We start from the raw sequence: 12,965 nt of genomic DNA, 5'->3' as shown, positions 1-12,965 counted from the left end.
CACCACTAAATTTACTTTGTTGCACTCTATCTATTTATACATTCAATTCCACAATTAGACTGTATATTCCCTGATGGCAAGAATAAATATCTTAATAATAAAGGGGGGTCAGAGGGAACAACATCAGTTGAAAGATGAAAAGGTTAGACTAACAAAAGAATTAGGGATACCATCTGAGATTAGAGGTAAAGACAGATGCAGATACACATAATTCCAAGATGGAGGGGATGGAATGTTAAGGGAATTTATGTCTGTGAACTCTAATTTTCTTTGTGATGTTAAGGTTAACTTACTTGCTGAGAAAGAAGCAGGTTTAGTGGCTTAAGACACTTTGTTTCCTGATCCCCCCGATTCGATCATAGTTATTAACTGTTCTCAATTCCCTTTCCTAAAAGTTTTATTTCAATATACATACCCTTATCTCCATATCTAATGCTTTCATTATAAATGAAAATGTGTGGATTAATGAATACACTTACATCTTGCCTAGACTATTACAATAGCTTCCTAAATGGTCTCTGTACCTTCAAATTTGTCCCTTTTCTAATCCATCTATAATGTCACTTAGGATTGCTCAAAACACCTTTGTGCTCTATTTGCATGGAATGCCCTTCCCCATTTCCACCTTGCAAATTTCTGTCATTCTTCAAGATCCAGCTGAAACATTATTATTTATTTGATGCCTGATAATCAGCAGGTAATAAAAGCTTAATTAACATTGATTAATTGTATGAAGTAAGGTTTGGGAAGAGATACCACAGTGTGAAGGGCCCCTCAAAAGCTGGGTTTGTAAATTTAAAACAGGGTCAGTTAAGGCAGCTGCATGGTTTACTGTACTTTTTGCTCTACATTTAAAATGTCTTACACATGACAGGTAGAAAATCTGTCTGAATAAAGCAGAGATGCATATTCAGTATCTATATTAAAAGATAGTCAACTAAATTGTCCGTTAACAATGTGTTTAACTCAAAAAATATTTTCTCATGAAATATCTATATAGTAATTAATTCAATTAAGATTGCTTGAATTGATTGCTAGAAGAAATGCCTCAAATTACCTCTATTTGTTATTACAGAACTAACTTTTAAAAGTATCAATCTATTCTATTAACTTTGAATATTCTCAAAATTACATAAATAAATCCCATATAATCAGCATTATTTTTTCCTATATACATTTAATATATACTTACTAGAACAGTAATAATGGGTAGACAGCAAAAATACAAATTATATAGTTACAAAAATTCCAATGAATTAAAATCTAGTGTACAAAAAACAATATTCTTAACAATACACACTTCTATTCTAGCTGGAATCACGTGGCTAACTAGATGCCAAATAGTAGACTACTTGAAAATCCAATTAACTGATAGACTATATTTACCATGGTAAATTCTCTTTAAACCTGTTGAACATTCTCAAATTAAAATATATAAGCTAATTTTTTATTCTGTTTGTCAAGCCTTCGTTTTTCACATTATTTTCATACCTTAATTGCTTCTCAGTCTCAAAATTAATGTTTGAAAAACAAAAAAATTATTTCCACTGTTTCTCAACTAGACTTAGTACTCACCTGTCATCAGTACTCTGCTCATCATGTAAGAGTCGCTCTTTATTTAACCCTATCTTCTCAAGCTCATGAGTTAATTTTTCAAGATCATTATTCATTTGTTGAGTCTTCAGCTTTTCACTCACCAAATCCTTATTTTAAAAGTAATGCAAAACTCACATGAGTGTTATGAACATAAACATCCAAGAAATTCAGCCAAGATTCCAACTACCACCATCCAGGAATACATACAATTTAAACCAGGAAAGACAGAAATGCTGTTGCTGAGCTTCTCCTTTATCAATAAAAAAGTTAGGCAACAAAATTATCACCTAGTTCAAAGAGTATTGTTTTCCTTCTTTTAGCTTGCTAATAGTTCGTTTTAACTTTTTAGTGTTTAAAAACTAAAAGGAGAAACTTGTACTTGTGATTACACACCTTAGGCTTGAAAACTGTGGGGAAAACAACACATATCCATTAACTTAATAATGAACTAGAACCTTATTGCACATTTCTTCCTATGAATATATGTTGGATATAACACCCTTCTCCCACCACAAGCACCCCTCTCCCAGTGGAAGAGGCCTAAGATATTGAACTGAATAACCAGGGGGAATTCTTAGAGATGGGACCAGGAACCTATTGTTCATGTCTGTAAGACTGTAGAACAACAGAAAGAAAAAAAAAAAAAAAAAAAGAAAAAGAAAAAGAAAGGATAATAATGGTCTCTTCCCAATGCCTCTTTAGCAGAAAGGCATATTTCCCAATGTGAGCTTCTGCCAGAATGCCAACTAAGATATTTTTCAATTGAACTTAAAGGGTTATCATATATAGTATAGCATAGGGATACCAAGAGCCAAGCATGCTATCTCCTGAGCTATACCAACAATTTATTGCCAATCTATTCATAAATTTCAGAATTCTTTTCAACACACAGATCCAACCAACTACCAATTGTTCAACGTTGACCTTTAAATTCAATCTGATTTGCATTCTGTAGCTTAGAAGTCAAAATTCAAGGGGCTTTGAAGTCTGAAAGATCTGGATTTAAATCCAGGAATCCAAATCTACCATTGTGGTCTTAAGTAAGTTACTTAATGTCTCTGAACCTCAGTTTTCTAATCTAATGGAGATAACACCTATAAAGGATTGGCTGTAAAAACTGTCCAGTATTTGGCACATTCAATAATTAGTAGCTATCACATTCAGTAACAGTTTTGATCAAAGGTTTGAATATTACTCTGAAATAAAAGTATAAAATTATAATGTAATAAATAAGTCAGATAACACATGGAAACCTTATTATTACAATTTCTTTAAAAATACAATTTATATTTACTCCTTAGTTTAACAAAAGTAGGAAACTTGGAAACTGCTTCTAATTCTAAATTTCTACTTTGAACCATAAATAGATGATGCAAATTACTGCAATAAAAGTTAAAGAGCCCTGAGTTAAAAATATAAAAAATATTTGTCTGAAATTTAAGTAACTATATTTACCTCTCGTAATGTAACTAAAGTTTTTATATCAATAGTTGCTCTTTTCACAAGCTCCTTATTTTCTTTCTCTAATTCTTTCAGACGAATGCAGGATTCTTTATAAATACCAATCTCTTTGAAAAGGGTTTTGTTTTCTTTTTCCAAATTTCCAATTTTCACATTATTTTCTTCTAACGTGGTATCTTTTATTTCTGCTTGTTGTCGGAGTCTCTTATTTTCCTTCTCCAGTTGTTTCTTATCCTTTTCCAGTTGAGAAGTCTCTTGTTCTAATGATTTGTTTTCTTTTTCTAGCTGTTCTAGTCTTTTGCTAGATATTTTTAACTCTTCTAGGTTTTTTTGCAATGTTTGATTTTCCATCTCTAAGTCTTGTAGTTCACTTTCCAACTGCTGAATTTTTTTATTGCTGTTTTCTAGAGCTTTCTGTAGCCTTTGATTTTCTGTATCTAAACCCTGGTAGCTAACCTCTAAGCGTTCTGTTTTCTTGAAAGATGCTTTCATGAGCTCTAAACCTTTCTTAAGTTGTTCTTTTTCACTTTCCAGTTCTTTGTTTTCTAATTGTAGCTGAGCCATTTTCATGCTTGCACACTTTAAAGATTCTACATTCCTTCGCAGTTCTAAGTTTTCCTCATCAAGCTGGGAATTCTCTTTCTCTAGGGATTCTAACTGAAAAGTAAGGTTTTTAAAGCTATCCAATGTTTTTTTATATTTCCTATTTTCTCTTTCCAGCTCTGAATTTTCTTGTTCTAAGGCCTCAATTTTTTCACAAGTAATTTTTAAATTGGTTATCTTTTTCTGTAACAATTCATTTTCTTTTTCAAGATGATGTAACTCATTTTCAAGTTCTTCTGCTCGTTCTCCTTTTTCTTTATAATGTTCCAATTCTTTTCTGATTTGCCTTTTTTCAAATTCAATCTTGCTTAGCTTGCTACTGGTTTCCTTGATAGATTCATGGAGAATTTTATTTTCTTTTTCAATGTCTTTCACCCTTGCTTCAGCACTTATCTGGGAGCGCTGCCTTAAGGAGGACACAGTTTGATTCAGATGTTCATTTTCCTGTTCCAATATTTTAATCTAATTTAAAAAAAAGAAAGGAGAAAATTTAAAATTTAACTGAACATGAACTAAATATTTTAACTTACATAGTTTTCCCCCCGCCAAAAACTAACAGGGAAATCACACCATAAAAAGGTGCTAAGGGCTTCCCTGGTGGCGTAGTGGTTGGGAGTCCGTCTGCCGATGAGGGGGACATGGGTTCATGCCCCGGTCTGGCAAGATGCCGCGGAGTGGCTGGGTCTGTGAGCCATGGCCTCTAGGCCTGCACATCTGGAGCCTGTGCTCCGCAACGGGAGAGGCCACAACAGTGAGAGGCCCGCATACCACAAAAAAAAAAAAAAGGTGCTAAAACCGTCTACCTTAATTTTAATTCCAACAAAAATTTACTGAGAGATCACCATGTACATATACTGACAAGTCTTTAAAGTTGACATCTTTAGGGAATCCATAATGTAAAGGAATGGTTAAAAGAAATGTATTGAATATTAATCAAAATGATCTTCAGATCATTTATGGTTACATAATTTAAATTCAAATATGAGTATAGGTGAAATGTACATACATATCTTCTTGAAGATACAAGCCTTTACGTTCATTCAATAGATTTTGCAATGAATATACACAGTGAGTCTTCAGTAAATACACTATTTGCTCTATGTGCATGTATATTGGTGTGTATTTATTCCCTAAAAGAATTCTAATTTTGAAACATCAAAATAACAAAATCTCTGGTACATTTTAAAACTAGTCCATCCAATTTATACCATGGCCTACTGTAATGGTTCTTAAAATTCGGTGTGTAAAACAATCCCGAGAACCTTGTAAAAGTAGAGATTCATACTTAGCTCTAGAATTTTTCTTCTGTAGCTCTATGGAAATCTGTATTTTTATAGGTGGCCTGAGGACTATACCTAGATAATACAAAACAAATCATTTGGCTGCTTTTTTTTTTTTTTTCCTTTTTGGCCACACCGTGCAGCATGCAGGGTGTGGGATCTCAGTTCCCTGACCAGGGATCAAACCCATGACCCCTGCAGTGTAAGCACAAAGTCCTAACCACTGGACTGTCAGATAAGTCCCCATTTTACGTCTAAAAATTAGAAAATTTAAAACAGCCAGTCACTTAATCTATTCAATTCTCAGTTTCCTGAAGCATAAAATGAGAATAACCAATAAACACTTGAAAGCAAGTATGAAAATATCCAAGATATGTGCTGCGACCACTTGTCCCTCCTTAGTGGGATCAGAGTAGAGCTGCATTTCACCCCAACTTCATTCAGGGACTTTAAAATCTGCAGTTCTATTCCAATGACACTTGAAAGCAATTCAAACACAGGTACCACAAAATTTTATACTAGATAATTATTAAGCACACTGGCAATTTTAAAAATTCTAAGCTTTCCCTTCAACTTTCCTAAAATGTATGGGATAGAAAATGAGGTAAAACCATAGTTATCTTAAAATCTAAAAAATTCTAAAATATTTCCATTTAACGTTATTATGAACATTTTGCACAAGCTTTAAAATAACTTGTGTTAATAAATTTTAAAATATGTTGCTTAATAGGAAATTTAAGAACCTGTCTCTCTGAATTTTCTCTAAGTGTTTCAATTGTTTTTTCAAGCTGAGCTTTCTCCTTCATTAGATCCTTGCTTAAATTCTGACAATTCTGAAGACTTTGCTTTTCTTGAATAATCTCATTTTCAAGAATTTCAACCTGGAGAAAATGAAACCACAAAACAATATATCATTAAATATTTCACAATAGTGGAAACATGTAAAAACAAAAGCTAATCATTGAATAAAGGATAGAACACAGTTTTAATACTCAAATGGTAAAATTTAAGAATTTCATAGAAAAATTCAAGTACTGATAACATTCCAAGCTAATTTTAGCAGCTGTATAAAATGTACAGAACATGACTATCTTTCTTATCCTCTGCATCTTTGAGAGCAAAGTTCTACTTCTAAACACAAACATAACTAAATACATACACACATGCCATATGAAGAATGTACAAATCTTATTGAAAACTCTCTTGCTTGAATGGATTTGTAAAGTGAAATTTTAATTAGTCAAGGAATTTCAGCACTCAATAAGGAAAAGATGAGAAAATGAGGAAACAAGAAGGGACTTGGATTAAAATAAAAAGAGAAAGAAAAAAGGAGACTACTAGAGAAAAATAAGGTCTGAACAAAACTCCAGCAAATAAATTATACGTTTAAATTTATTATGAATTACACATTTTAAAGATATAATAAAGTATGAGGTTAATAAATATGAAAAAGCAAATTCAACTTCAAAATATACCAAACTATTGATTTCCCATTATATAACATATTCAAACCAGGTAATAAAAAATATAAAGAAGATTTGGGTATGTAAAATACTCCACTTCAAGTTTAAATATTACTTAAATCCTTATATTAATAGTAAGGAACTCTAAGAAATAATATCTCAAAAGCATCAAGTCACAAATCTAATCCAATAACTCAATTCAACATTAATTTATACAATCAGGAAACTTTAAGCTATTAATAACTAATCTGGTTCTCCCATTATTGATTGAAATATATGGATAGTAGTTATTTATTTAAATGCATCTGTTGTGTTATGGAATTCAAGTGAAACATTCAGCTTACAAAAGATATACAATGAATTGATCAAAAATTGCTGGAATCATAAGAATTTACTAATTAGACTTTAAAGCTAATTTCAAAATCAAATTTCCAGATACAATTATAGTGACAACAAAAATAAAACTGTTCCAAATTCTAAATAGCCACTCTTACTTTAACACTATATTTATTGTGAAATACTTATTAAGATTATTTGGTTAATGAACTAAAGATGATGCAAAGACGTTTTAAGAGAGTAAAAGTCTTGCAAGAAAATCAGAGTCTAGTCTACCTGTATTATCAAAGGCAGTAGTTCTCAGAGCATGGCTCCAAAACAGCAGGATGAGCATCCCCTAGGAACTTGTTGGAAATGAGAATTCTTAGCCCCCACCCCAGACCTACCAAATGACAAGCCCCGGGCATAGAGCTCAGCAATTTGTACCTTAACAATTCCTGAAAGTGATTCTGACGCATACCTGTTCAAAACTACTGGTCTAAAAATTAGAGGGATTTTCATAACCGAGTCTAGAAACCCAGGATCCATCGAAGGAAAAACTAGACATGGCTGACTACAAATAGAAATAAAAATTAATTCATAAGGACACATGTATAAGAATATTTATTACAGTATTGTTCACAGTGACCAAGAACTGGAAACAAAAGTGAAAGCACATTTTAGAGAGTATATGTGATGGGAGGGGTTCATAATAAAAATATCAGGTATGCTTTTATAATATGATTTCTATTTATGTATAGTGTGTGTGTGTGTGTGTGTGTGTGTGTGTGTATGTGTGTGGCCAGAAAGATATGCAAAAATAAATTACTTGGTCTAACTGTCCCACAATTGGAAAACAGAATATCTTAGAGATATTGCAGGTTTGGATCCAGACCACTGCAATAAAACAAATACCGCAATTAAATGAGTCACATGAGGGCTTCCCTGGTGGCGCAGTGGTTGAGAGTCGGCCTGCCGATGCAGGGGACACGGGTTTGTGCCCCGGTCCGGGAAGATCCCACATGCCGCGGAGCGGCTGGGCCTGTGAGCCATGGCCGCTAAGCCTGCACGTCCGGAGCCTGTGCTCCGCAACGGGAGAGGCCACAACAGTGAGGGGCCCGCGTACCGGAAAAATAAATAAATAAATAAAAAAAAAACAAAGAGTCACATGAATTTTACGGTTTTCCAGTGCATATAGAAGCTGTGTTTACACTACACTGTAGTTTATTAAGTGTGTAATAACATTATGTCTAAAAAAACAATGTACACACTTTCAAATACTTTACTGCTAAAAATGTTAACCATCATCTGAACCTTCAGCAAATCATAATCTTTTTGCTGGCGGAGGGTCTTGCCTAGTCGTTGATGGTTGCTGACTGACCAGCGTAGTAGTTGCTGAAGGTTGGGGTGACTATGCAATTTCTTATGCGTTGACTGACTCTTCCTTTCATGAATGATTTCTCTGTAGCATGCAATGCCATTTAACAGCATCAGAATATTTTTCAAAATTGGAGTCACTTCTCTTAAACATTGCCACTGCTTTATCAACTTTATGTAATATTCTAAGTCCTTTATTATCATTTCAACTATCTTCACAGCATCTTCACCAGTGGATTCCATCTCAAGAAACCACTTTCTTTGCTAACACATAAGAAGCAACTCCTGGGCTTCCCTGGTGGCGCAGTGGTTGAGAGTCCGCCTGCCGATGCAGGGGACACGGGTTCGTGCCCCGGTCCGGGAGGATCCTGCATGCTGCGGAGCGGCTGGGCCCGAGAGCCATGGCCGCTGAGCCTGTGCGTCCGGAGCCTGTGCTCCGTAATGGGAGAGGCCATAACGGTGAGAGGCCCGCGTACCACACACACACACACACACACACACACAAATCAAGTAATATCAAAAAAAAAAAAAAAAGAAGCAACTCCTAATCTATTAAAGTTCTATCATGAGAGTGCAGCAATTCAGTCACATCTTCAGGCTCCATTTCTGATTCTGGTTCTCTTGCTATTTCCTCCACATCTGCAAAACTTCCTCCACTGAAGTCCTGAACCCCTCCAAGTCATCCATGAGGGTCAGAATCAACTTCTTTCAAACTCTTATTAATGTTGTTACTTTGACCTCTTCCCATGAATCGCAGATGTTCTTAATGGCATCTAGAATGGTGAATCCTTTCCAGAATGTTTTCAATTGACTTTGCCCAGATCCATCAGAGGAATCACCTTCTATGGCACCTATAGCCTTACAGAATATATTTCTTAAAGAATAAGACTTGAAAGTCGAACTTACTCCTTGATCCATGTGTTGCAGAATGAATGTTGTCTTAGTGGGCATGAAAACATGAATCTCATTTGAAGTCTACACCAGAGCTCTTAGGTGACCAGGTGCATTGTCAATGATCGGCAGTATTTTGAAAGAAATTTTTGTTTGAGCAGTAAGGTCTCAAAAGCGGGCTTAGAATAGTCAGTAAATCATATTATAAACAGATGTGCTGTCACCCAGGCTTTGTTGTTCCACTGAGACAGCACAGGGAAAGTAGATTAAGCAGAATTCTTAAGGGCCCTAGAATTTTTGGAATGGTAAATGAGCACTGACTTCAATTTCAAGCCACCAGCTGCATTAGCCCCTTACCAAGAGAGTCAGGCTGTTCTCTGAAGCTTTGAACCTAGGCACTGACTTACCCTCTCTAGCTATGGAAGTCTTAGATGGCATCTTCTTCCAATAGAAGGCTGTTGTGACTACGCTGAAAATCTACTGTTTAGTGTAGCCACCTTAATTAATTATATTAACTAGATATTCTGGATAATTAAATACAGCTTCTACATCAGCACTTGCTGCTTCCTGTTGTACTTTTATGTTATATAGACAGCTTCTTTCCTTCAATCTCACAAACCAACCTCTTCAAGGTTCAAGCTTTTCTTCTGAAGCTTCCTCACCTCTCTCAGCCTTCAAAGAATCAAAGAGAGGGCATTGCTCTGGATTAGGCTTTGGCTTAAGGGAATTTTGTGGCTGGCATGTCTTCTATCCAGACTACTAAAACTTTCTCCATATCAGCAATAATGCTCTTTCACTTTCTTATCATTCATATATTCACTGGAGTAGCACTTTTAATTCCCTTCAAGAACTTTTTCTTTGAATGCACAACTTGGCTAACTGGTGCAGGAGGCCTATCTCTCAGCCTGTCTTGGCTTTCAACACACCTTCTTCACTAAGCTTAATCATTTCTAGCTTTTGATTTAAAGTGAGAGACGTGCAACACTTCCTTTCACTTGAACACAGAGGCCACTGTAGGTTATTAACTGGCCTAATTTCAATATTGTTTGTCTCAGGGAATATGGAGGGCCAAGGAGAAGGAGAGAGACGGGGGACTCACCAGTCAGTGGAGAAGTCAGAACACACACACCATTTATGGGTTAAGTTCACTATCTTACATGGGTGCAGTCTGTGGCGCCCCCAGACAATTACAATACTAACATCAAAGATCACTGATTAGACATCACCATAAAAAATACAATAACAATGAAAGAGTTTGAAATATTGTGAAAATTACCAAAATGTGACACAGAGACACGAAGTAATAAGCAAACGCTGTTAGAAAAATGGTTCTGATAGATTTGTCTGAAGCAGGGCTGCCTTAAACTTTCAAGCTGTAAAAACCAAAACTATCTGTGAAGTGGAGTAAAATGCAATAAAAAAAAAGGTACACTTGTATTTCTTTTCAAAGTCTAGTTAAAATTCAGGTTTCATAATCCCTAAATTGTGGTCTCTAAATACCACTTCCCACTAAAAGGAACAAGCACTTTTTGGAGAAATATCTGTTTTCAGGACTGAGGCAGGAAATGTTTAAGAGAACACTTTGTCATGGTAGAAAGCAAGGAAGCTCTCCAGGAGTGCTAAGGTCATGTCATAAGGATTCAGGAAGCAGCTTAAAGAGTTGGGAGAGTAAGAAAAATAAATACAGTGTATTAAAACACTTTAAATATTTTTAAATCCATGAGTTCATAACAACACTAAAACAAACAACAAACTCACTCATTAACTATCTCAGGAGGATATGAGAGAACTGATTCATTACTAGGAAACTGGTAAATAAAGGTAAAGAATCAAACATTCATCCTACTTTACCCCTAAGAGCTGTTCTCAGAGTAACCAGTGGTGTTTTTTTTTTTTTAAACCAATAGTTTTTAAAAAGAAAAGTTTTTTCTTATAGAAATACTCCAGCTACCAAATTAAGAAGGGATGATATAATATCAAGATTTTGTAACCTCTGATTAATTCAGGGATCTAAGCAAATGATTTTCTATGACAACTAACATCACAGAAAGAGAGACAACCAGACATGTGCCCCCTGTTTGAGGTTTCTTCAATAGAAAAATTGCTAGGAAAGAAGAGTCAATCTATAGACTAAAAAAGACTTAAGGGACACATCAACTGATTGAATGTACTGATCTTATTTGGATTCATATTCAAATAAAATATTTTTTAAAAATCTTAATAGATTTGGAAAAATTTAAATGCTGGCCCCAAACTATGATTTTTTAAGTGTGATAATGTCACTGTTCTTTTTCAAAAAACATTCCTTACTTTTTAGAGATTTATACTGAGATATTTATTGGTGAAATAGTACGACATCTAGGATTTACTTCAAAATCATCTAGTGGCTGTTAGGAGAGTATCAAGGGTAGAAGTAAGACTGGCTATAAGTTAATAATTATTGAAGCTGAATGAATGAGTCTAGAGCTGAATGAGTTCATTCACTTCACATTTATTTAAGTTTGAAATTTTATATAATAAGTTAAAATAATATTGAGGGTACACTAAAAGTTGGAAAATAAATGTTCTATCTCAGTGCTATTTATTTATACTTTTACATATACTTTTTTACATTACATTAAATATTAATTTTTATTTACCTTCTTACTTAGTCTTTGATTTTCTTTTTCAATTTTCAGGATTTTGGAAGTGGTGCCTTCTGCAGAATCCATAGTACTCCGAAGCTCTTCTACAGTTTTTGTCAAACTCTGATTTTCCATCTCCAATTTCAACAACCTACTTGATGTCAATTCATTTACCTCATGGCCCAAGGATTTCTGTGGTGCTATAATATTGAAAAATACATCACTGGTAAAACTATGTTTACTCCTCACTATTTAAAATATTTAGTGTAAATACACTAAATCACCCGGTCCTTAACTTTATAAAAAATTTATAAAGTTACGCAAGATAGACACAATAAGAAAAGAGATATAAAATACAGGTAAATATTGAATTTCTAATGCATCCATAAGCATTCTAGTGAAAAAAAAAAGTACAAAATTTAGACTGAAGTGACTAGACTTTCAGTTCCAGTTCCATGAGAAATTAACTTTAACCTCAATGACTCGTAGGTTACTTTGACAAAATATAGTTATTACCCTGTGTATCTAATAGAGTCACTGTGTGACTCAAATAAGAAGTATAAAGCATATCCTACGTCACACTTTCAAAGATAAAGGAAAACAGTTTGAGGGGGAAAAAATCCTAATCCGATTCGGAGAAAGGCAATACAGTACTATACACTGGTCACTTTGAAAAAGTCTTTCTCTAAATGAAGAATCCTGGCTAATTACGTATAAACAGCAACATGCAGTCCATTCTGCCAACAGAAATCATCTTTCTAAGTAGCTTTCAGCATTCTATTTTTTAAAATAAGAAAACTGAGTTTCGACTTCTGTAAATGATGCTCTCCAGTAAGCCAAAAATAATTATTTTTAATAACCCTATAACAGACTCATTAAATATTTTGATGATATAAAAATATTAGGATTTACAAATGAAATAAGACACTTAGAATTTATTTTGAAATCCTAGACTTCAGGAAGGGAAATAAACAGAAATACAGGAGGGAACTTCTGGGTCTGTCTACTTTTGCGTACGTTTGAAATCCTCCATTATAAAAAGCAAAGAAACACACACACACAAACATGTAGCCACACAAGTCATACACTCTTTTAAAAATGAGGTAGAGTAAAATATCCCCTAGATTTTAAGTAAAGAAAGCCTCAATTCTTATTTCAAGCTTTTGTTCTAGTCAGCACATTGTTAATCTCTTATTAAAAGCTAGTATACTAGGTAGTCATTGACTTTTTATAAATTCCTTTAGTTGTCCCAGTATTCTTAAGTACAACTCTAATTGCATGATTTGAGGTCATGCATTTCAATTAAACAAGATCAGGCTACAAAACATATGCCTTAATAAAGCTTTCAATACTAC

The 12,965-nt window shown here is 34.2% G+C and overlaps 1 protein-coding gene across 4 annotated transcripts in view; it reads right to left on the bottom strand.

Annotated features, from left to right (window-relative positions):
• The window catches only part of CCDC88A (coiled-coil domain containing 88A), a 125,264-nt gene that overhangs the window by 35,773 nt on the left and 76,526 nt on the right, over positions 1–12,965 (bottom strand). For all 4 annotated transcript variants that reach the window (XM_065891695.1, XM_065891697.1, XM_065891696.1 and 1 more), the window contains exons 13-16: positions 11,626–11,810; positions 5,684–5,821; positions 3,052–4,122; positions 1,576–1,703 (exon numbers count right to left, since the gene is read on the bottom strand). In XM_065891695.1, coding sequence (XP_065747767.1) covers positions 1,576–1,703; positions 3,052–4,122; positions 5,684–5,821; positions 11,626–11,810 — 1,522 coding nt within the window. The remainder of the gene's footprint in view (positions 1–1,575; positions 1,704–3,051; positions 4,123–5,683; positions 5,822–11,625; positions 11,811–12,965) is intronic.

Source organism: Phocoena phocoena, chromosome 14 (assembly GCF_963924675.1).
Source record: "Phocoena phocoena chromosome 14, mPhoPho1.1, whole genome shotgun sequence".
In the NCBI taxonomy this organism is placed as follows: domain Eukaryota; kingdom Metazoa; phylum Chordata; class Mammalia; order Artiodactyla; family Phocoenidae; genus Phocoena; species Phocoena phocoena.
The sequence above is the reverse complement of the archived record's forward strand: the minus strand, read 5'-3'. Positions and strand labels throughout refer to the sequence as shown.